The sequence below is a fragment of the Heteronotia binoei genome, chromosome 12 (genome assembly GCF_032191835.1).
Source record: "Heteronotia binoei isolate CCM8104 ecotype False Entrance Well chromosome 12, APGP_CSIRO_Hbin_v1, whole genome shotgun sequence".
Classification (NCBI taxonomy): domain Eukaryota; kingdom Metazoa; phylum Chordata; class Lepidosauria; order Squamata; family Gekkonidae; genus Heteronotia; species Heteronotia binoei.
The window spans coordinates 68,903,243-68,928,711 of NC_083234.1; the positions used below are offsets into that span (position 1 = coordinate 68,903,243).

A 25,469-nucleotide genomic window follows, 5' to 3' on the forward strand; every position below is an offset into this window, starting at 1 on the left:
GGTGATACTTACGAAGCCTTGATGAGCAATCGATCTCGCTCCTGCAGTTCCCGTTTCAGGCTTTCCAATTCAACTTTGAGTTCAATATTCTGTAGCAGAACAAGAAGAAGAGAATGACATCATGCTCAAGTCAAGCCAGGATGGCTGCCATGCCTCCGAGTGTTCCTCCTTACCCACCCGCTGCCCAAATTGGCAGTTTGTAACTTCAATATCTAATTATGTTTAGTGATTGGGACTTAAAAGGATGAAGGACAAAAACATTAAGATTTTTCAGTTTTGCTGAAGGCAAGCTTATACAATTGCCCCTAATTCTTCTGCAGGGGCTATCAGTATGCGCGCACGTGCCACACAACAAAATGAGACAACCACGGCAAATACAAAACAGTTTTCAGGCATTTTAATTTATTTAGCACATTATAATCTTGCCTGGTTTCCAAGGAGGCTGGAGTGGCATAGGTAACTCTTCCCTCCTCCATGTTACCCTCACAAGAGCTCAGACTTAAGAAAACAGTGCAGGTCTCCCAGTGCCTTTGATAGCAACAAGGACTGGAACATAATTTTCTTCAGGTGTAAAAAAGCACTTTAACCACACTATGTTATACTGGCTCAGCTGCACTTCCCAGGTTTATAGTTCACTGCATCATACCTGCTCATTTGTTCCAACAGGCAACTGAGAAAGGCCTGTCAAACTATGGTGGAATTTCCATGTAAGTACTATTAGTGAATGGTCCCAAAGGATGCAACCAATTTATCTGGGACGCGTATCTCCAACTTTTAAAAGTCCTCAAGGCAGCATACAAAGTTAAAACAAGAAAATACAACTAGTAAGCAATACTCCCTCTAAGCTGTGGAGTCTTGTGAGCAAAAATTCTACTTCATGAGCTACTGGCATTAAAGTTGTGAGCTACTGCATGGATTAACTTGCTCTGGGGCCGTTTTTCCTGAGCTAAGACAAAAGTATGTGAGCTGGAGACTAAAAAATGGTGAGCTAGCTCACACTAACTCAGTTTAGAGGGAACACTAGTAAGTAAAATTATGAAGTCAAACACACACAAAAAACAGCATCAAACCTTGTTTCAAAAAGGCCATTAAAGAACATAAGAAACATAAGAACATAAGAGAAGCCATGTTGGATCAGGCCAATGGCCCATCCAGTCCAATACTCTGTGTCACATAAGAACATAAGATAAGCCATGTTGGATCAGGCCAATGGCCCATCCAGTCCAACACTCTGTGTCACACAGTGGCCAAAAAAAAAAAACACTAGCTATTGATACTGGCAAGAGATTAAAAAAATAAGAACAGGTTTAGTCTGAAACTGAGAAACAGAGTTAGAAAGGACCTCAAGGGTCATGTAGTCCAACCCCCTGCACAATGGAGGAAAATCACAATTACTTCCCTCCCCTTACTTCTCCCAATGACATCTGCTGTATGCCTACAGGAAGGCAAAAAACCTCCAGGCTTCCTGGCCACTCTAGCCTGAAGGAAAATTCCTTCCTGATCCCAAAGTGGTGATCAGCATTACCCTGGGCATGTAAGAAAAGGCCGCAAGAGCCAAGCACAGATTCACCCCTGTTCTCCCTCTCATGATCTGTCTATGTTCACAGAATCAGCATTGCTGTCAGATGGCCAACACCCTTTGATTTAAAACCACTAAAGAAGGCAGAGCCCACCACCTTAAATGACAACAGTTGCAGAATCAGGCACATCAGGTTTAATTCTGGTGGGGGGAGGTATACTGAAGGAAATAAATATAAATAAATACATCAAAAGCTGTCCATCAAGCCCTGCTTTTGATTTATTTATTTCCTTCACTATGTTTTCCCCTGGAATTAAACCCAAACTAATGGTGACCATATAAACTAATTAGTCGTTATCGATTTTCCAGGCTGTATAGCCATGGTCTTGGCATAGTAGTACCTGACATTTTGCCAGCAGCTGTGACCGGCATCCTCAGAAAGGCAGCTTTCCCTCTATGTCAATGCAAAGACTTTGACAACACACATAAACTAAGCTTGTTATTCCAGTTTGGTTCTTGAGCCTTCCTTATCCAAATTTCAAAAAAACATTTACGTTTAATCCACATCTGAGCACTGCATTTCAAATTCTTTTTAACCAGCTCTCAATTTAGGGCCGCTCTTTTCTTCTCCATGGGTTTGCTTGCTAACAAATCAAATCAAATCAAAATACCTTTACTGGCATAACAGTATTAAAAGATACATTGCTTGCTAACAACATTCCCGCTGTAACAACTAGTTCAGGTATCACCTCCTGTTGTTTATTTTATGTGTACCTCTTTGGGGTCCCCAGATATAGGGTAGAAAGAACTCAAAGACAGTCCAGAAAAAGTGACATTGTGAATGTCAGGTGATTCACAATTTGGGAATCACCCAACATTCATCCAACCATATTTGTTATTGACTGGACACTGGCATGATTACTGCTATATTTCCAGAATGCCCCCTTCCATTTCACTTTACCATGTTTTTCTAGGAGGAAGATATCAGTTATACAATACTTTTAAAATAGTGATTTCAAAAAGCAGAAGCAACCGAATGCTTAATCTCTTGTTTATGAAGAGAGGCCTACATAGATTCTGTTATCTCCATTCCAGTCTCTCGAATCAGCTCCCCCTCCCCCCACATTTTGAATATCTTTCCAGCACCTTGTATTCTTAATAACATTTCATAAAACACAGATAACATTCCCTTATTGGTTTTGATACCTAAGGATTATTTTTCTTCTCAGGAAACTGGTAAAATAGCCTAAAAGGCTATTATCGCTCACTTCAGGAGCTTAAACTTAAAATAAAAAAGGAGAGAAAATTGAGGAAATACATAAATAGGACGTTGGGCTAAACAGAATGGCTGTTATCTTAAAAATAATCATTCCACCAAAAGAATGGGGGGAGGAGAATTGAACTGCAGTTCTGCTATCCTAGCTATATACAAATACAAGATAGTTGGAGAAGTGCTGATTTTGGTACCATAACTGTACCCCTTACTTTTTTCTACAGGTTTTCATACGATCATACAAGCCCCACCTTCAAAACAGATGGGGGGCACTAAGCACAGGATATGTTGTGAAGTCTCTTACCTAACATTGTCTCCAAAACCCTCAATCTGACAACAAACCTTGGTTTGGTTTAGTTTTTTTTTTTACTCCAAGCAAAAGCTTTGCGTTTGCCCAGACATTTATGAATGGCTAATAGTGGGTTCGTGTTTTGCTAACCCGTTTGTTATTATGTTTATCTGTGCACTTATTTGCTGCAATTTGTTTTATAATAGCTACAAATTATTTTAGATTTGTTGTAATTGTATTATTATCACTGATGCTCCTTATTCTGATTGAAAAACCACTTTTTATTAAACTTTATTTTATTGTTATCTATTAGTTTTGCTGGAGTTTTTTGCTATATGGAAACCACCTCAAGAATTTTAATGACTATAGAGTTATATTTAAAAAATCTGCCATTCAATTTTCTGTAGACAACATAAAATTATTTTTTAAAAAACAGTTTGCATAACATTGCCAAACTCTGAAAGGTATCTCGAAGCAAATTCAAAGTCTATTAAAATCAAAATGTCACTGGTTGTCACGTTGGGTTACCAACACGGATTTTAATTCCAAGGTGTTTGAATTTCGAAAACCACACACAACTTGTGGTCCAAATAATTGAACACGTGTTGCATTAAAAAGAAATGGTTATTGATCATACATATGATGCGGTCTCCAATCATTCACTGTAGAAAAGCACAGGACCGACTGCTAAAATACTGAGAGGTTAAGACACACTTCTAAAGAGTAATAGAAAAAAGCAAAAGTCTAGTTGCACCTTCAAAGCTAATAAAACTTGTGGCAGAGTAGAAGTTTTTGTGAGTCACTGTTCACTTCTTCAGAATGTGCTTTATGGAATTATTTAAAATAGTATGCAAATGAATCATTGTACTTAGACCTTTGTGGTTATTCTGCTAGATTGTTAATGTGTTCTATGCATATAGCGCCACACTTGTAACAGGATAATTACGTTGGTTTGTTATTTGGTTCACTTCTTCAGAAGAGTAAATTGATCCTATTCTGGCTTCAGTACTTGTAATACTCCAGCTTTTGTTTTTATTTGTACCCTGGTGGTTTTAAATTGGAATAGCTACTTGACTACTTTGCAAGCGCACATAAAACTAAAGTCTAATGAGAAAACCTGCACCCTTTACATTTGCCTTACATCAAACATATCTGTCAGCGAGACTGTAGAAAACCTGATGCTCATTAACCTTGCTAAAAATTTATCCTTTTTTGTTGTCAGCATGATTTGTCAGATTCATCAGTCCTCCAGCAGACTGAGGTGCTCCGCACCGTTAAATCCGTAATCTACACATGTGTGGAAAAGTGGCCAAAAAATACAGTGCCAAAGCAATCTCAGCCACTTCTAACCAAATCAGACACCGCCAAGTGCTGCAATTGCTGGATCTATCAGGAGATTAGGATCCGATGTACCACTTCCACCTGTGAATTGGAGCTTCAAGACAGCTCACAGTCCACTCCAACCAGTGCTTTGAGACCCCCCACCACCTGAACCCCTCCTTGAATTCCTCAGGAGCAACTAACTGCAAGGCAGACTTTTGTAGATGAGTTCTTTGCTCATGTCATAAAATGCCACCTGGAGCACTCATCTGCAAGTGGTGAATGTCACAGTATTGTCTCCTCTACTTAGCAATGGCCTAGCTCTGCAGACTGAGACACTGAAGAAAAATGTACATTTTTAAAACAGCAGACATGATCCTACCGTTATTCGGCATGGATGTGTATGTGTATCTTCGATTAAGATGTTTTATTTCATGTATTTTACAAATGCCTTTTACTTTAAACTACTCCATGGGATCGCCGCTCTTTAACTGTATTCTAAACTCAATGATGAAAAGACATTCAATTTATGCTGATAGATCTTTCTCTTATCAGCAGTGGATTTACAGCTGTAACAAGGAGGTGCAGGTGAGACTATGACAGGGCTGTTCTACAGCACTTTCCCATAAGTCTAGCACAAACTGCTGAAGACAGCATAACAAGTACAGGTATAATCAGTAAGCGATTGATTACCTGAATTTTGACACAAGTTTATACCATGAGCTGGTACAGTGTAGTAGTTAGAGAGTCAGACTAGTGGGAGACCCAGATTAGAATCCCCACTCCATTATGGAAACTTGCTGGGTGACCTTGGGCCAGTTACATATCCTGAGGCTGCCATACCACACAAAGTTGTTGTGAGAATGAAATGAAGGAGAAGAGAATGACGGGAGCCACTTTGGGTCCCCATTGGAGAGAAAGGTGAGGTATAGGTGAAATAAATAAATAAATTTTAGGTGATCTAAACCCAGGAAAAAATCAGTGATGTCTGTCTTTTTAAGTTCAATCCACTTGTGAGTCAAAATACATACTGGTGGCTCAATAGGACCGTCACCCACTTACATTTTATTTGACTTTTGATGTTTTTGAGATAGATTTCAAAGTTTGTTTTATACCAAGTTTTTATTAAATGGTTGTTCTTTGGGGGGGGGGAGTGCTATACTTGGGAAATGTCAGCCTGCTATCTCTGCCACTGAATGATGAAGCTATGCCTGAAAGGGACACAGGTGGGGGAGGGAGGCAGATTCCATGTTGTGTAAGATTTTACCAGTTATTGAGCCAAACAACCCATTCTCATCGTAAAGAGTTTATTGGAATCATATACAGAGCATTGCCTTGTGCTGTAGACAGCCAAAGCCAGGAATAACGAAAACAAGATGGTTACGCAATATTACAGTCAAAACCATCTTGTGCACAAAGCCTTTCCCAACAACCACAAAAGGTGGTACCTAGAGTTATTTAGAGTCAACGACCAAGAGCTCCTGCTCTCTTGCTAGAGCAATATTATAGCTAACTAGACAAGTCTAGAAGCAGTCAACTACAAAGCATACTTTCTCCCTCTCCCTCTGCACATGTCTTAGCAGTCAGACAGAAGTGACTTCAAGCAGCTATAGGAAATGAAAGTTACAGAGTCCAGAGTTCAGCATCATCAGTGTTACACTGATTCATGCCAGTTAGAAAATATATGGGAAACCATGGCATGCTCATCCTGCATCCCCCACTTCTGGGAGGCAACTCCAAGCTTGTGGGGAAAGGGGCTTGCCTTTCCTTTTCCCCACCAAAAATGGCAAGTATTTAGACAATACCAGCAGCAAATGTATTTTCCTGTTTATAAGGCCATGCACTTCCATATTGTGCTAAACAACAGATCAATCACTTCTGCGCTACATTGCACTAATGCTACATGGACAGATTCTCATTTGCAAGGCTCGGGAATTACTAACTTCTTGGAAAATTATTTTACTAGCAAAGAATGAGGAAGTATACTATACTACCAAAGCCAGTCTTTGCCTATTTAGGACAAGTGACTTTCTCTTTGTCAAAAGGTTCAACTCTATAATCATGCCAAACCACCATACAGAAAGTTTAGCTAAGATCCGATGCAGTATCAGTATTGACAAACCACGGTTTGCAATCAGCCAGCAAATCACAATACAAACCCACAGTTCAAAGGTAGTTTGAAAACTATGATTTTGCACATCTGAAGAAGAAGAATTGCAGATTTATACCCCGCCCTTCTCCCTGAATCAGAGACTCAGAGCGGCTTACAATCTCCTATGTCTTCTCCCCCCACAACAGACACCCTGTGAGGTGGGTGGGGCTGAGAGAGCTCTCACAGCAGCTGCCCTTTCTAGGATAACCTCTGCCAGAGCCATGGCTGACCCAAGGCAATTCTAGCAGCTGCAAGCGGAGGAGTGGGGAATCAAACCCGGTTCTCCCAGATAAGAGTCCACACACTTAATTACTACACCAAACTGGCTTGACAAAACTGAATTGACAAATTATCCACAGCAGTCACTTCAATTTCAAAATTTACTGCATCATGGAAGCAGGAGTGAAGTTCTAAAATTGTCTATTGAGAGAATGATAAACAAAAGCCAGCAAACATCTCTAAAGTCCTGGCCTACCTGTTGTCTGGAAGTGCAAACCGCTGTCTACTTACCAATCAAACTATGGCTTGTGCTTGCTATCTAAACCAAACCAGAAAACACTATCTGACCAGGGCTTCCCATTCTGTTTTAGAGGGGAAATACAACTCACAATTTGCTTCTTTTGGATGGAAGGAAAAATTACTGTGAGGTGCAGAAGGGATTGGCACATATAAGGGGAAGAAAAAGTATAAGCCTGAGTGCACTATACACCAATTAGCATGATGTCACATGTGAACCAAATCAAAGGGTTGATTGGGATATAATGCCGGTTTCTTTATGCTAAGCACTGGCAGATACATAAATCACACATGCTATTGGGTACAAGCAGCTGAAGGGATGTCATTTTTTAACCCTATGTGCAGACACTGTGGCTGCAATTTTTTCAATGCGTGCATGCAAATATACAACACTTATGACCAGGGCTTTTTTTGGTAGAAAAAGCCCTGCAGGAACTCATTTGGATATTATGCCACACACCCTGACATCACCATTGTTTTGTGCAGATCTTTTTTGTAGAAAAAAGCCCAGCAGGAACTTATTTGCATATTAGGCCATTCCCCCTGACACCAAGCCAGCCGGAACTGAGTTCCTGCTTATGACACACTTTCAAATACTCACTTGATCATAAATATATATGGTCTCACAGAGCAAAGCAGCAAAACAAACTCATGTAAGGGAAGCAGCAAGTTTAGATGAGCGTGTACCATCTTTCTGCTACGGTTAGTTTGATGTGAGAGGATTAGAATGTAATTTCTGAAAGCCTTTGTTTTGGTGATAAAAGCATAAGATTGAACAAGTAATTTAGATTAAGAAGAGAAAAAGTGCTCTGATAGGAAAAAAAATCCTACTGAGGCAATTGTTTTATTTCAAGTACTGAACCAGAACCATTTAAAAAATAATCCCACACATCACATAAAGGTCATGCAAACCCCTCATTACTGTACATTTGTTTAGCTGAAATATAATGAAGCTCCCCTGAAAGCTCCAACAAGCAGTGATTCTAGTGCGTGGAGGTGTGGAGCTAGCAAAGTGAGCAAAAGAAGGAAATATATTTGGAAAAGAAATCCCAGTAGCCCAGCTCAGACATCACCAGAAACTCTGTGGTCCTGGTCCCACATTCTAGGCTCCCACCTCCATATCCCTGTGCACGTGTAAATTCTCCCCTCCACTTCCTGATTCAAGGTAACCACAGTTTACTGACACACCCAAACCAGGCATATTATAGCGAACGCTAACTATAGTTTCAGCGCATAGCCACGCTGGTCTGCAGTAGAAAGAGCAAGATCCGAACCCAGCTGCACCTTAAGAGTCCAACAAGATATCTGGGGTATTAGTTTCAAGAGTAGAAGCTCCCTACATCTGACAAAAGGAGCTTTGACTCTCAAAAGCTTAAATGCCGAGCATCTCTTAAGGTGCTGCTTGAGTTAAATTGACTATATTGACTACATTGACTATAGTTTGCCTCCAAGTCAGAATCAGAAAGAAATGACACGTGTTGGGAAGAGGGAGCACATGAGCCCGCAGTACTTTTCCCAACAGCCAACCCACAGTTAGACCAAGATGTCTGCACTTCGGCAGCGAGTCAGGAAGATTTCAAATACCTACAATTCGGCAGATCTCTTCATTTGGACCATCAAATTTCTGCTGCATTCGTTCTTCCAGAAAATATATGCGCAGTTTCAGGTTGAAGTTCTCTTTTCGCAGCTCAGTGATTTGCTGGGGCAGAAAGGAAAGGACCGTGTGAGACATACATGACACAAATAAGCAAGGTAGGGTTGGATCCCATCTAAATTCTGGGCAAAAACATGTAATTTCCCTGCTTCCTTCCTCCTGAAGCCCCAGATGCCACAACTTGTGGACAAGGGTGACCCCGTAGATGTTGTTTACATAGTGACTCCTAGTGGTTGTTCCTCCACTTAAGGTAGTCTGTCTGGCCTTGACCAGGGTGCTGACGGTTTCCATCATAGCTCCCATTCTATGCAACAGGAGAGAGAAGCACCATCTCTAGAAGGTTTTAGGAGGTGCTGCCGGGCCATTTTGTAGTGAAGACCTTCCCTCTTCATGCCATTCTTTCCAGGCTAATATACGAAGGCCACCCAGAACAATGACACATGGACACCCAATACAGTGATAATTCATGTATGGGCTTCTGAGTAAGGGCACAGTAGGAGGGGAAAACAGCCCTGGAAAACAGTCCTGCCTCCCAGCCTGCTACAGCCCCTTGTTCCCAAAGAAGAGAGAGAGGCTGCCAGTCAGACTCTACCACCAGATCACTCACCCAAAAGAAGGTGAGACCAAGGCACAGAGAGGCTGCCTCTAGCTCAGGAAGATCACACATGGGCCTCCCCTCACCTGGGCCAGGCCAGCCCAGTGGCAAAAAGGTGGCACATGGCCTCCTGACAATTTCACAGCTGTGCATCACACAAGGGCCTTTACTGGAAAAACCATAGGAGAGGGAAGGCAAAGATAAACACAATCCTCATCTCAGGAACAGTTTTGTTCCTAAAGCAGGAAGACACTTTCCCTATTAACTTGAGCCAGTCCGGGATAATGCACTGCTTTTTGATGACTTTGTCAGCATCCACAACTGGGTGCCAGCCTTACCCAGTGGGTTGCACTGTATGTGTGTGATAGATATAGATATATGCACACACACACACCACCTTTCAGCATACAAGGTATTTTACATAAACTAAGTTGTAATCCATATAAACAGCTAAGTAAATTAGGCCACGTTTATCCCCATCTGCAGAAGGCCAAATTGCTTCCCTGAAGCCACCTGGCATGTTTGTGGCAAAGATGAGATTACAAAGGGAGACCTCCCAGATCACAGACGTTCGCCACTAGTCTATACCATCAGGCATGCAACTATGCCTGTACTGAAGATGTGCTATATATTAGCTTACTTGTCGTGACTTCTCCGAAATATCCTGGGAAGAAGAGCTGTCATGTGAACATTATTTTAAATGTTTCTAGCCACCATTTCCAAATGAAGACAAGCTGGCTCGCAACAATTATGAGAACACAACAGAATTTGTTGAACACAGAAAGCAAGTTTTAAGCAGCAGTATCAAAGACATCCAGCAAAACAAACCATAATCAGAGGATGGCACCACTGTAAACCAGCATCAAGAAGTAATAATAAAAGGAACTGCATCATCAGCTTTTTACCCAAAGCCAACCAGAACGAAGCAAAGCCATTGCCTGACATTTGAATGCTAATAGGGAAGGACCAGGCGAACCTCTCGAGGGAAGCATTCCAGAACTGTGGCAGCGCCACAGAAAAGGCCCTTGCTTCAGCTCAATTAAGAATCTCTGAAAAAGGTGAACAAATGGGGCGACAGGGCAGATCCAGTATACTGAATGGGTCAAGAAAATGTCAAGACAGTGTGCGTTTGCAATAAAAAAGGCCTACGCCATGCTGGGAATTATTAGGAAGGGAATTGAAAACAAATCAGCCAGTATCATAATGCCCCTGTATAAATCGATGGTGCGGTCTCATTTGGAGTACTGTGTGCAGTTCTGGTCGCTGCACCTCAAAAAGGGTATTATAGCATTGGAGAAAGTTCAGAAAAGGGCAACTAGAATGATTAAAGGGCTGGAACACTTTCCCTATGAAGAAAGGTTGAAACGCTTGGGACTCTTTAGCTTGGAGAAACGTCGACTGCGGGGTGACATGATAGAGGTTTACAAGATAATGCATGGGATGGAGAAAGTAGAGAAAGAGGTACTTTTCTCCCTTTCTCACAATACAAGAACTTGTGGGCATTCGATGAAATTGCTGAGCAGACAGGTTAAAACGGATAAAAGGAAATACTTCTTCACCCAAAGGGTGATTAACATGTGGAATTCACTGCCACAGGAGGTGGTGGCGGCCACAAGCATAGCCACCTTCAAGAGGGGTTTAGATAAAAATATGGAACAGAGGTCCATCAGTGGCTATTAGCCACAGAGTGTGTGTGTGTGTGTGTGTGTATATATATATAAAAAATTTGCCACTGTGTGACACAGAGTGTTGGACTGGATGGGCCATTGGCCTGATCTAACATGGTTTCTCTTATGTTCTTAAGATGATATATTGGGGTGACAGAGGTTCAAATTCCAGGTCAGCCATAAAACCCATAGGGTGATCTTGGGCCAGTCAATTTCCTCTGAGCCTGATATACCTTCCAACAAGCCCTGTTAAGTATAAAATGGAGGAAGGGGGAAGAAGGGCAGAATAAGAATGTGTTATATTAGCATGGGAGATTTTTGTTAGAAATCTCTATTCCTGCCTCCACAAGCAACTTCCTGGTCTCCCTAGTGAGAATGAAAAACAGTTAAACCCCTACAAGTGCAGCATGGGCTGGCTCTCAAAACAAGAGAAGACAGTAAGAATCATAAACTAAAAAGATCAAAACTCATTCCCATTCTTGTAGGTTCAGGATAATACTAGATTAATATTTCTCAACACTGCGAAACCAGAGGAGAAAAGCCCAGAAAATTTAGGAAAACATGAAATATATGCAATATTTACTTTCTTATCAACCTATATGCATTTTAGTACTTCAACTAGATAAAGTGCATCACTTAGAATTTAATTAACACACTATTGTACTGCTTGGAGTATTCATGAAAGATTAAGAAATTACTGTCTTCTACAAGCAAATTTCCAAATATAGCCAATAATAGAGAGACATCTCACACACAAGATGCAATGCTGCACCATAGCACTTAACCTAGATTGCATTGTCTGAAATGCAAGAAACAATACAAGCTGAAAACAGAAAGCACATTTTTACTGTAAACATTAAAATGATTTAGACAGGAATAAACAATCTCATTCAGCCACAATAGAACTGCAAACATATTTGGATATTGAGATAAACCATGAAGAGAGTTTCAGAGGGTCTGCAGCATTATCATTATTATTATTATTATTAAGATTTGTATCCCGCCCACCTCACTGAAGCGAGCTCAGGGCAACTAGAGCAGCTAGATACAAGCCCAGTGGCATCTCAGAAAACAACATTGGCATGAACCAAATTATGAACCAAAAACAGGCCCAGTACGTGGTTTGCAAGCCTTGGTTCATATCCTATACAAATCTCTCAAGACCATCAACATGATTTTAGAAACTTGTGGAGTTCATGGTTTATGGTGGGAAGCTGCAAGGAAGCAAGAGTGATCGCTGAAATAGTTTGCATCTAACAGGCTGAAATAGATGCAAGCCATTTCAGCAATCCCTCTTGTTCCCATTCCCTTTAAATGGGTTTTGAAAGATCTCCCCCCCACTGCCCCTTTCCATTCTGGTGGCCTCGGGGAGCCACCACCAGCAAAAAGGGGAGGGGGGGGAGATCCACAAACCTCACAAACCCAAACTTGTTTGCAAAGTGGGGGAGGTCTGTCCCAGTTCATAGTTTGTGGGACCTCACAAACCAGGACAAACCTCCATTTTCCCAGTTTGTGCCCATCGCTAAGGTAAATGTACACAAAAATTAATGAGAAGTATTCAAAATTCTGATACAAGGTCTAGAGCAGGGGTGTCAAATATATGGATTGCAGGCAACTTATCTGGCCTGCAAGCAACTGGTCATTACCTACATTGCCGGAAGACAGCAGCTGGGCATTATGTCTCTGTGTACTGTCCCAGTGTTAATGCATAACGGGCGGCGGAAGTGGGAGGGTGGGCATCAGGAGATACTTTGAAGAAATACTGTAAGAGCATTAATGTTCTAAACATACTTGTATTTTGAGTAAAAAATAATATTGTTAACTGAGTTTGCCTGTGTCCTTTATAAAGTTTATCACTCTGGTACCTGGCATTACATTTTATGGCACACATGGCCCAACCTGACAACGTGACATTTATATCAGATTCAGCCCTCCGAACAAATTAGTTTGATGCATCTGATCTAGAGAAATGCCTCCCATCCCAAAATTCACCCCAATATTTCAAGCATTCTGACTGCAATCTGTGTGTGCAAATTGGAACCTGGCTGCAAAGCAGTAGCTGGCAGGAAGAAGCAAGCCAGGCTTGAGCCATCAAGCTCCAAGCAGAGGACTTCAGGGCTCATATATATATGTGCCAATAGCTCTGGCCCAAGCTTACCGTCTCACACCTTGCCACACCTAAAAGCCCCCAGAGAGTACTAAAAACCAAATGGCTAAATAAGGGATGGCCAAACTTGCTTAAACTAAGAGCCACGTAGAAAAAAATGTCAGATGTTTGAGAGAAGGAAGGAAGGAGAGCTGGAAAAAAGTAGTTTTAACTTTAAATGCATTCTCCAAAAGATAAATGCCTTCACCAAACCATATGATGGGGGGGAGGGCGGCTTCAAGAGCCAAACAATATGCATGAAAGAGCCATATGTGGTTCCCAAATCAGTTTGGCAATGCCTGGGCTACTTTGGCCATGCCTGAGCTTTAAGCAGGAAGGGCTGAATTACCAAGGTGGGGGGAAAGCCTTCCCGAGGAGAAATTATACTTTCTCTTGACCCAGAGAGACAAGCCATGAAGGACTAAGTTTTTACCTAAGGACTCCATCTAGCCCATGTGGCAAGAAGTCCCAACCTTGAAAACTAAGGCAATGCTGGGCTTTAAATTACTGCGACTTCAAGTAATACTAGCTTGTTCTATTTAAATTTTGTTTGGGATAAATACAGCGTAGGAAATACAGACTGTGTGTTTTTCACCTTTTCGCTCTACTCTTGCTCAGCCTGAATGCTTGAAAAGATGATGTATACTACTCTATTTATTCATGTATAAACTTCCTTATATTTTGGATGCTGCAAACTTGATCTCTGGAAATGCACCAAGTAAGCTCATCCTCTTTGGAGCACAATAGCTTGAAATTGCAAAGCTACACAAATCGCCTGTGTGCCACCGTGCAGGTGCAAAGCAGGAGGTGCAGCAATTAGGCAGAGCCTCTCAAACAGCAATGCAGGTATAGAGTGCTAGATGTGCAACTCCATTTAGCAGGGAACACTCTCAGAGTCACTGGGGCAGTTGTTGCTGTCCTGCTTGTTTTTGGCAGCCCACGGAGTGGGAAAGGGCAGCAGTGCCAAGCACAGACTTTGGACAGAATTTTCTGACTTCCTGAGGCCCTTTCTTCCAAGCCAAAGAAAGGAGGGCTTGCAAGTCCATTCCTCTACGAAAGTCTTAAACATGGGACAGACACTAATACTGAGGCAAGAATCTTGAAAAAAAAAACCTTTACCTCACTGAAAATTTAAGGTGGCAGATGAAGGATTAGGCTTAGTCACCCTCTTGTGGTCTTTTTTCCCTTCCATGGATAAAAAATAACGGGGGTGGGGGCTTTCAAGGCAAAGCCACAAGGGCAAGGGTTGAATTAAACCCCTTCTCCCCAAACTATAGTCTTGACACAAAAAGAGCTCTGCACAACTCCCTTAATAATAATAACAAGACACCATGGGAAGATCCTTTCATTGTTCCTCCAAGACTTCATTTAGTTCAGTCTTTCTCCTTTGATGACTTCAGATGTCAGCTGTTAGCCTCAAAAGGCAGTCAACAGCACTTTGAAGACAGGGTGCGTCCAATTGTCCTTCAGCATGAGGTACTTAACTTCCCCACAGGAAGAGAGTGAAATATTTTGAGAATTTCATGAGAAGAGGAGAAAGGCCTTTTAAATGTTTAAAGTGAGCAAGTAGGAAACATTCATTCAAATAAAACCGCCGCCCCCCACTCTTCCTCTTCTCTCCCAACCTGCCAGATGCTTTCCAAGTGGAGGAACTGAATACGCCAATGAAATATTGATGTCCATCCCTTCGTGGAATGAAAGGGATGGAACAGGTACAGAGGTTACAGCCAAGTCGGCTTTATTAGAAACGTGCAACCTGAGAAGTTAACAATGCTGCAGGGGGAGCCTGAGCTTTACTCTGGGGGAGAGCTGAGCGCTGTAAAACGTTAATAACAGGAAGGTGTTCCAATCACTTTTTAGAGCCTTGTGCACACAGAACTGCAGCTAAAGCCTCAATCCTCAGTGAACAGCTGTTACTGACTGGGAGACAGCGTAGCACAGCACCAAAGAGAATGAGCTGGAGAGCAAGAGTTGCCCAGTTCAGTTCTCATCTCTCCCACAAATTCAGTGGGTGGCCTTAGTCTGCTCCCCCCCCCTTCCCAATACAAGGATAAAAATACTAACTTATCTGACAAGGATTATAAGACGATAGTGCACTTGAAGTCCTTGGAACCCTATGAATCAGGGCTTTTTTTGAGCAGGAACGCAGTTCCGGCTAGCTCGGTGTCAGGGGTATGTGGCCTAATATACAAATGAGTTCCTGCTGGGCTTTTTCTACAAAAAAAGCCCTGCGTGAAACTATGGTGATATCAGGAGGTATGGCCTAATATGCAAACAAGTTCCTGCTGGGCTTTTTCTACCAAAAAAGCCCTGCTAAGAGCACTACATAAATACAAAATATTACCACTTCATGGTAAATCACATAATTTAATGGGGCTTAGTGATGAAAAGGGCAATCAAATCACAGCCATTTTATGGCAATTCCACAGATTTTCAAGGCAAGAGATATTCCGAGGTGGTTTGCCATTAACTGCCTTTGCTTAGCAACTGTGGACTTCCATGATGGTCTCCCATCCAAGTGCTAATGTGGGATGAAGCTGATGAGAACAAGCTACCAGGGTCACCCAGGTCAGGGCTTAGCGGGGTTTACTTGTGAATAAATCAGAAATGTTTTTTTCACAGGCAATAAGGCCACTGGCACATCATAAACCACCACTGTATAGGCTGGATGGCAGAGGCCTTTGTTGATCCTGCTGTTCACTATAATAAGCAGGGCTTTTTCTGTAGCAAGTACTCCTTTGCATATTAGGCCACACACTCCTGATTGTAGCCAATTCTCCAAGAGCTTACAGGGCTCTTAGTACAGGGCCTACTGCAAGGACTGGCTTCATCAGGGGTGTGTGGCCTAACATGCAAAGGTGTGGCCTAACATGTAAAGGAGTTCCTGCTACGAAAAAAGCCCTAATAAGGAAAATAAAAATAAATAAATGAACAAACACCTTTAGAGCAATTATTCAAGTGACCTGACCTGGGGATTTAGTTTCCTTAAAACATTTGTATACCGCTTCTCAATTATCTCATTTACAGGTCAGTTTGCAGCTCACAACCCTACCCATGAAAATCAAAAACCCTACCCACAAAAATCAAAAACAATTAACAAGCCAGCTGGTCAACTGCAGCAGAATTGCTCCTCAATGCAAATCAATGTCAGTGAACCAGAATCCTGTTTTTAAGGTCCTGTTGAAACAGAGGTGTTTTGTTCTGTTCCTGAAGGAAGCAAGTGACTGGAATAAATAAACCTCTTGAATTCTACCAGGTCAGAGCAGATCCAAGTTGTGCTCCTAGTGGATCACAATATTTCATAGTAATTTTTTTTTTTAATATCCTGAATACGACCTCAAAAGCAGTCCTAAAAATGCTTGGGGAGGAGGATGTCTATGGTAAAAAATTTGGAAGCGTCAGAGAACACAAGAGCCCCATCAGCAGTCTAAGGAAGCAGCGAACTACTTTGCGTATAGCCTTTAAAAGGTTAGGATCTTAATCTCATTTGCCTCCTAACAACCTCCAGTTTATACAATAACAGCAATCAGTCAGTCACTTGGGAATGCTAATTATCTGTAACAACCTCTTAATTTTAAAACGGCTGATTAGCAGACACCTTTAAATAATGTATGAAATTTGTCATCTTAAGAAAGCCATGGATCTATGAACCACTCAACTGACTGGCGTAAACGCAATCATCTGGGAGCTTTACCAAATGCCTTACTTAGGCAGCACTCATGAATTTCACCTCTAGAGCCCTAAATACTGTTATTTTGCACTGTTTGTCTTTTGTAATGACTTTGTACAACTTGAGGATTCAATATGATGTACCCATTTCTCAACAGACTTCCCTACAGTGTAGAAGAAGGCACAGTCTACTACCTGGTGGAAGGCAATATGAGCATAGAGAGAGGGATAGGAATCTAGGAGATGCTCAGTGAACAGCCCTTGTCAAGTGATGCATGTATATGCTGGGGTAGGAAGGAGAAAGGGAATTCTATGCAGCCCTGTGGAAAGTGTGTCCATGTTAAGAACTATGAACACACAGGGGAGGAATGAATCCTGGGAGTATCTTCTTCTACAGAGCAACAGAACAAAGACAGTGTTCACATGGATACTCAATGGAAGCCATACTGAACATAGTGCAGCACTGTCAGGTGGATGGATCGCTACTCAGGATGCCAGTTGTACAGAAAGCCAGTGTAGGATATCTACAACCTGCTTTATCTTTTGACCCAGAAAAAGTTCGTGTAACATTTTGTGCAAGTATTTTCAAGCCCGGCTGCTGCAAAGCACGTTTTGCAAGCAAAAGATCTCTCGTTGATCCCTGGCATTTCCAGCAGATGTTGCAAAGGAAAGATGATGTTCTGGAGACCTTCAAGGAACACTGTTAGTCAAAATAAGTAGTACTGAACCAGGGCTTATTTTTTAAGCAGGAACGCACAGGAATGCAGTTCTGGCTGGCTTTGTGACAGGGGGTGTGGCCTAAAATGCAAATGAATTCCTGCTAGGCTTTTTCTACAAAAAAAAGCCCTGGTGCTGAACTAAGTGGGCCACCATTTTGACGTGATATAAGGCAGCTTCAAAATAAAAAGATACACACCAAGACTGTTTCTATCCCCCATCACATACAGTGGGTGTGAAGCATATATGGCTCTAAGTGTATCATTTAAAAGCAACCAAAGGTCAGTGATTTTATCAGCCTATAAATAATTGCATTAAATCCACTACCCCTGATTTAAACCAAAACCCAAAGCAGCCATTTTCTCTCAACTGCTATTTATTTACGCAAAATCTGATTCCACTCCACTTTCAACAAACATTGTTATTCCACAAATACATTTTAATTTATAAGTAGTTATTTATGAGACAGCTCCAGGCACAAGGTATGGTTTCAGAACACTGTGACTCTTAAAAACAACAACAGAGAATCTTGTTTTATAAGAACACAGTAGAAGCTGTATATGCAATCTCAGAGAGGAGTGGGTAGAGTGTAGATTAATCAACTGCACATTCACAAATACCTTCTCCAGAATGCTGGAAATCATCCAATTAAAACTATAACAGACTACTCAAATTAGAGACTATAGTTCACTTACATTTTCAAAATCCTTCATGGTCCGTGCTCTGGTGGGTGAAACTGTGTCTTCCGCCACGTCTGGTAATGCTACAATTTAAGAAAGCCACTGAAAGGGATTCTGACTTCAGAAATAGCAGATATATTCATACTCTGTAGAATACGTCTTAAAATTTATCACTGTCACTTCTATAACTAAGGACAGGTTTTCCACCCCCAAATCACAGACTATGTTCCTCCTTGTTCATTCAAGGAGGATTATTCAAAGAAAGTCCTCTAAGGCACCCAAAATTCTTGTGCTATCACAGGCTATCATACATACATGTGTTTGTGCCACACCTTATTTCCTCTCCCATTGGACATACCAACAGAGTGAAACTGCACTGAAGAGTTACCCAAACTGCAGAAGCAACTCAAATGCAGTTGCAGTTGGTACTTACATCAGGCTACACTGTGGGAGACCAAAATTCAAGTCCACACCCAAGCATGAAGCTCACTGGGCAACCCTGAGCTATTCTCAACCTCAGAGCCTAATCTGCTTCTGCAGGAAAAAAATAAATAATAGTTTTGTACCTCAAAAGGTTACAGAATTGATGACAATAAGAATATGCCTACTAATAATCAACCAAAGGCCATAAAAAATCTAAGAAACATAACGGTTCATGCTTTCACACTAGTACTAGTGAAAAGCATTGGCTCAGTTTTGGATAGTCCTCCAAAGGATAGTTCATCAGTCTCCTTCTTGTTCCAAATTTCCTAATTGCATAGTGCTAACAACCAAACCTTCATTTGAAGTTTCAGAGCTTAACATTAACCATATTCTGCTGCATTCACACATCATAGTAACCGATGGAACAATCTGGACATTGCAAAGGGATTCCCTGAATCTAGGGAACACACAAACCTGTGGCATACAAAACAGCATCCCAACTGAACATTTCTCTTCTACTGTTTTTCACCGCAGTGGGATGCATGCTATCTATGGCTGCACTCTGGCTTAGTGCTTGAATGAGAGACCTTACACTTGCAGTTATTAGATAGCAGACTACATCTCAGTGCATACTGAGAGGTTCATAAATAAATTACTCGGGAAGGAGACTGAAAGGCAGAATTCAAGAGTCAAGGGCTTTGGTAACCCTGGGAATCGTTAATTATTGGGGGGTAGGGTAGACTTACGAGCTATAGAACACCAGATCATAAAATTGTACAGGCTTGAAAGCTACCACGCAATCATCTTGTCAAACCCGTCACATATCATACGAAGGCAGTGATATTTCAACCGTGGGCCAGTGACTGTCAGAGGTCCATTTACAAGCTGCCTGCGTAACTGTGATACTTTTTTCTCCACGCCAAACAGTGCCAGACACTAAAAATTCAATTCTTTCTGTATGTCAAAAAAACAAAAACAAACTAAGAGGGCTGAAGGAAAAGGCAATTTTTTTGCCCAACTGCAGCTTGCTAGTTCAACTTGTTGACCAGTTTGGCTTTGAACAGCAGTATCTTAATTGGCAAACGCTGGACTCACCAGCACAGCTGTAATAGATGTTTAACTAGCAGAAGTTTTTCAAGTGGACGGCTGCCAGGAGAATTCGTGACAATTTTGTAAAGGAGGGACTTTGAAGTTGACTGTTTTTATCCTTTGTATATTTTATAATTTTGCAAAGCTCCTGTTTTCAAATATTTTTATTCTACTGTAACAACCATGCCTAAATGTTTGAGTACTTCGGATTTGAATGGATTGGCTTCTTAAATTGTTTTTATTGGTTAGTACCATAATAATAAAGCCCCATGGCGCAGTGGTAAAGTTGCAGTACTGCAGTCTGAACTCTCTGCTCATGACCTGAGTTCAATCCCAGCAGAAGCTGATTTCAGGTAGCTGGCTCAGGTTGACTCAGCCTTCCATCCTTCCGAGATCAGTAAAATGAGTACCCAGCTTGCTGGGGGGAAAGTGTAGATGACTGGGGAAGGCAAACCACCCCATAAAAAGTCTGCCGTGAAAACGTTGTGAAAGCAACGTCACCCCAGAGTCGGAAACGGCTGGTGCTTGCACAGGGGGACTACCTTTACCATTTTTTTTTTACCGTAATAATAAATCTGAATCTGATGTATGTTGGGAAACACAGTGGCTGGTAAAGAACACGAAACTGAGTGCAGTGGCCTTGTAATACTATGAGGCGTAAGAATCAGTATATCAAATCACACTTTAAATGTCCCTGATTATAGGAAGGGGCACAATTTTTAGAAAATGGTTACAGCAGGTCCCCTTTCTCATGAGGAGTTACAAGTATTGTCCTCTAACTGCTGCTAGAGGCTGATATCCTGCCCAGACTGTGAAAAACCTTAAGAGCTCTCCAGCTGTCCTACCTAGGGAATCCCTTCAGACATCCTTACTTACACCAACTGTTATGGAACTAACATTCCAATTACTTCTTTAAAAACGTAACACATAGACATAGGTCATCACTTTCCCTTTTAAACATAAGCCTTAACAATATTCTTACCTCCACCACCTCCCAAAGGGATACGAATTTCATCTCCTGAGACATCTGGCAGTTGGGAAATGTTGACACTAGGGAACAAGAAAGACAGTTCATGCATTGAAGGCGTTAAGAAGGCATGTGCATCTGTGCCATATTTTTCTGTGCCTTCTCACAGGTATGTTCCCCAAATCATCTTGAGATCATTCTAAATCTTATATCTATGCCATCTGGGGACAGTACGCTATCAAGAGCCCCAGAATCTCCAAAGTTATATCATCTGAACCTATTGTACTCTATCTTCCAGATCAGTTTTTGGACCAGAACAACCTTGCCTGGAGATAGCTACTGAAATGTAACAGGGGCTGTGAAATCCTGTAGATGCTCTTGGACCTCACAGCAGCTTTTGACTCCATCGGCTATCTTTCTGGACTCCCTGGTTTATTGCAGGTGGGTGGGGAGATGCCACCTTTAGCATTTTTAAGGTTCATCTTTTTTAACATTTGCATGCAACTACTGGGAGAGTCAGTTTGGTGTAGTGGTTAAGTATGTGGATTCTTATATGGGAGAACTGGGTTTGATTCCCCACTCCTCCACTTACAGCGGCTGGGATGGCCTTGGGTTAGCCATAGTTATCGCAGGAGTTGTCCTTGAAAGTCTCTGAGACTCTGATTCAGAATGAAGGGCAGGGTATAAATCTGCAGTCTTCTTCTTCTACAGCAGTTTGAGGTATCATCACTAAGCTAAGAACATCTGGTTCTCTTTCTCTATTTCTTCTGAATCAGGTGTGAGCTTCTAAATCAGTGTTCATTTGGTAACTGACCAGAAGTGGAAGAACAAGATTAAACTTGAGCCTCGTGAGATGTAGATGTTAGTAGCAGAGGACATGGTTGACTTCAGGACAGCTGAACTGCTTATTCAGGAAGCAAGGAAATCTGAAAGAGCAGAGCAGCAGCTTGAAGGTACTCCTGGCTGCCCAAGTGGCATCTGTGGTCAACTTCAGCTGGTCTGAAACATCTGCTTCCTCTCATCAGACTGCAGCCACACACACATGCAAACTTTGCACTTGGATGGTTGCAGTCTGCTCTATGGCAGCCCTACTACTGAATGGAACAAGGTACAAGAATTACATTACACCAGTGTTAGAAGAACACTGCCAGTTCTCAGAATGCAATTCAAGGTGTTGGTTCTCACACTTTAAAAAGACTTAAATGGCCAGAACTAAAATACCAGAGGGAGCATGCTGTCCCGCAAAAGTTGTTTAGACCTTACTGACCGACTTGTGAGCAGGAAGGTTCTGAATAACCAATTTCCACATCTCATAATTTCTGTGGACACAGCAGAAGGATTCCTGTGTCTGTTAGTGCAGGCAGCTGGCAGCCAAGAGAACCTAGAGAAAACATGTCTTCTCAGCCGCAAGGACAGATCTTAATTCTCTGAAGCTGATGGGGAAGCCCCCATGACTACTTCAGAAGCCCCTGCAATGACTTAAGGGCTATAACAGCCTCCCTCCCACTCCCTTTACCTACTGCCTGGTGCAGGAAGGAAATGGTTCAGTGTTCAAAGACATTTCCTAAAAACTCATCTGACAATCTCTCCACACCTGTAATTTATGAGTCAGGGTGTACTCTAAAAGGCTAGTAAGTAGCCTGTGGTAAGAATGAGCACTGGAAAAACAGACAAGGAAGCTTTGAAAAACATCACTTTGTGCCAGGCAACCCACTCCCTGGGTGATCTTGTACCCAGGGCTGGCCCTAGGCGAGGCTAACTTCTGGTACCCCCTCCCCTGCACCGATAACATCACCCAGCCACATGGAGAACACCCAATTTGGTGACCCCAGAAAGCCTGCGCCCTAGGCAATCACCTAGTTTACCTACTGGGAGGGTCAGCCCGGCTTGTACCCATGTCACACTCACAGTCTCTCTCAGCTTTACCTATCACAGAGGACTGTAATGAAGACAAACCACGAGAGGGAAGGCAAGTATGCCGTTCTTTCCTGGAAGAAATCATTGACTTCTCCCCTATAGGAGCCCAAAAGGGTTTACGGCATTCTCCTCTCTTTCATTTTATACTCATAACAATGCTGTGAGGTAGGTTGGGCTGAGAGTGTGGGACTGGCCCAAGGTCACTCAGTGAGCTTCACCACAGCAAAGTGAGGATTCAAATCTGGGTCTCCCTGATCATAGTTCAACAGACCAACCCCTACACTTGTTATCTACCAGTAAGAATTTAATAGAATGTGATCACGTGGCCCCTATCAACTAACCTGGTTCTTTTCACATTCACAGGGTTACATTAAAAAAAAAAGGCCCTGCTCCTGCGCCTTTAAAGCCAGCCTGAGACATTATCAGGTGCAGAATGCTTATCTCCAGATGTCCGAACTGTAGATGAGATGAAATCTTATCTTCACCTGCTCCTTGCTGCGTAGATCTAGCACAGGAGTGGCCAAACTTGCTTAACTTAAGAGCCACATAGAATAAATGTCAGATGTTTGAGAGCCATAAGGCATGGACATCAGATGTAGGAAGGAAGAGGTGAAAAGAAAGCAACTTTAAATGTATTCTCCAAGCTGTCAGCTCGCTTGGCTTGGAGGAGTGATTTAAAGAGAGAAATGCCTTCTCCAAGCCAGCTGACGGGGCAGCAGTGGGGGCTTTGAAAGCTACACAAGATGTGTGAAAGAGCCACAAGCTGCGGTCTGCCCCGCCCCCCCCATCTAGCATCTGTTTGTTGAGGGGTTGTCAAGTCACAGTTAACTGAACCCACCAGGGGAGGGTGGGATATAAATATGATAAAATAAAACAAATAAATAAACTTATAGCGAGCCGGTGGGGTTCATCAAGGCAAGAGACATTACAAAGGAGAACGTCAAGTTCTAGTATCAGAGAGTGCCAAAGAGAGTTCTCTCCAGCTGTTCTTTGCACACCTTATGCCGAAACCTTATAGCGGGGTTGCCAAACTTTGGCTCGAGAGCCACCTGTGGCTTTCACACACACCTGCGGCTCTTTCACACATCATGTGCGGCTCTCGAAGCCCCCACTGAGCTGGCCAGCTTGGAGAAGGCATTTCTCTCTTTAAATCACTTCTCCAAGCCAAGCTAGCTGGTGGCTTGGAGAATGCATTTAAAGTTGCTTTCTTTCCACCTCTGTCTGTCTACCTTCCTTCCTTCCTGCTCTCAAACTTCCGACATTCACGTTTTGCGGCTCTCAAACATCTGACATATATTCTCTGCGGCTCTTCTGTTAACAAGTGTGGCCAGACCCCTGCCTTCTGGAATCGACCCAGGTAGTTTCCAAAAGCTGGATGCGAGACCAGCCTTTGACATCTTGGCCTGTAGAATCTCCCTTTGGGGAGGGATTTGGGGAGGGACGGTGGCTCAGTAGTAGAGCATCTGCTTGGGAAGCAGAAGGTCCCAGGTTCAATCCCCGGCATCTCCAAAAAAGGGTCCAGGCAAATAGGTGTGAAAAACCTCAGCTTGAGACCCTGGAGAGCCACTGCCAGTCTGAGAAGACAATACTGACTTTGATGGACCAAAGGTCTGATTCAGTAGAAGGCAGCTTCATATGTTCATATGTCCCTGCCACCTTTCTGTCTTTTTTCCCAACTTGGTCACAGCCCGCCCTCAATTAGAGTCGGGAGCTGGAAAGGCTGCGCGGTGCTTTTCTGTCAGTTGGGCTGAAGTAAATGATCACGCGGGTTTCGTTTTCGGATCCTTCCCTCGTCAGTCAGTCGGGCCACCCTAAAACAAAGGGCACCCCACAGAAGGGAAGCCTAACTCCCTCCCTCCCCTCCCGTCTCTTCCTCAGCCCCATAAGGGGGAGGTCCAAACCCCCCTTTCCAAGCCCATCCCTCTTTGTTATCCCGCGCCCGGGCACGCAAGAGTTAACGCCTCCCGGCGGGCTTGCAACGGTTCTAACGGTCGCCGCCTCACCTGCCGTTGAACTCCACGGGCAAGGTGGGGTCTTCCCCCGGGAAGGAGTCCATAGCGGGCGGGAGAAGAGGAGGAGGAGGGCGGGCGGGCAGCTGCGACTCCTCCGCCGGTGACACTGGCTGTTATTGTCCGAGTTTGGCGGCGGGGATGGAATTCAAACGACCGCAGAAGCCTCTCGCCGCCGCCATCTTGGTGAAGCCGAAGAAGCCGCGCGGAGCGATGGCAGCGGGCGGGAAACCTCTAATTCTTATACAGCGAGTTGCCATTTTTCGTAAGGGCCTCGGCGCCTGAGGGTATTTCGGGCGCCATTTTGGTTAAGGGAGAGATGTGGCAGGCGAGGCGAGAGAGCAGGCCGGGACACGGGAGAGGGGCGGGAAGAAAGACGCCATATTACCTTCGGGCACGCGCTTGGCGTACGGGCGGTCTGTGAATGGAGCGTCATGTTGCGTGCCCGGAAGAGGGAGGATGTTTCGGTGAGGCAGCCATGTTTACTCCGGGCAAGTAGAGACGAGGGTTTGAAGACAATTAAAGCGGACAAAGACGAGACGCTGAAACAAAAGGAATGCGGCTTTTTCCTGGCGCCCTCTCCGGCTGAAGCATCAGTGCATTCCTTTATTAGGTTACATATCTTTTTATTATATTACATTTCTGGGAAACCGCGTCTAGCTCTTGTGGTTATATTAAGTGCTTATTGAGAGGGGCTTAGTGGTAAAGCTGCAGTACTGCAGTCGCAGCCCTCTGCTCACGACCTGAGTTCGATCCCAGCGGAAGCTGATTCAGGTAGCCGGCTCCAGGTTGACTCAGCCTCCTTCCAAAGTCGGTAAAATGAGAACCCAGCTTGCTGGAGGGAAAGTGTAGATGACTGGGAAAGGC

At 43.0% G+C, this 25,469-nt stretch overlaps 1 protein-coding gene across 1 annotated transcript; it reads right to left on the bottom strand.

Annotated features, from left to right (window-relative positions):
- LOC132580178 (CDK5 regulatory subunit-associated protein 2-like) lies at window positions 1-24,836 on the bottom strand. The gene is made up of 5 exons (XM_060250866.1): window positions 24,597-24,836; window positions 20,692-20,759; window positions 18,213-18,280; window positions 8,658-8,768; window positions 1-89 (listed from the first exon to the last, which is right to left on the bottom strand). The coding sequence occupies exons 1-5, from the start codon at window positions 24,647-24,649 to the stop codon at window positions 9-11; spliced, it is 381 nt and encodes a 126-aa protein (XP_060106849.1). The 5' UTR covers window positions 24,650-24,836; the 3' UTR covers window positions 1-8.
- Between the last annotated feature and the right edge of the window lie 633 nt (window positions 24,837-25,469).

Bases quoted from the DNA above. Each gene is read 5' to 3' on its own strand.
- LOC132580178 (XM_060250866.1), bottom strand. From the start codon at position 24,649: ATGGACTCCTTCCCGGGGGAAGACCCCACCTTGCCCGTGGAGTTCAAC. The intron at 20,760-24,596 runs GTGAGGCGGCGA...CTTGTTCCCTAG, and splicing joins CCCGTGGAGTTCAACGGCAG to TGTCAACATTTCCCAACTGC. The intron at 18,281-20,691 runs GTAAGAATATTG...CTTAAATTGTAG, and splicing joins CCCTTTGGGAGGTGGTGGAG to CATTACCAGACGTGGCGGAA.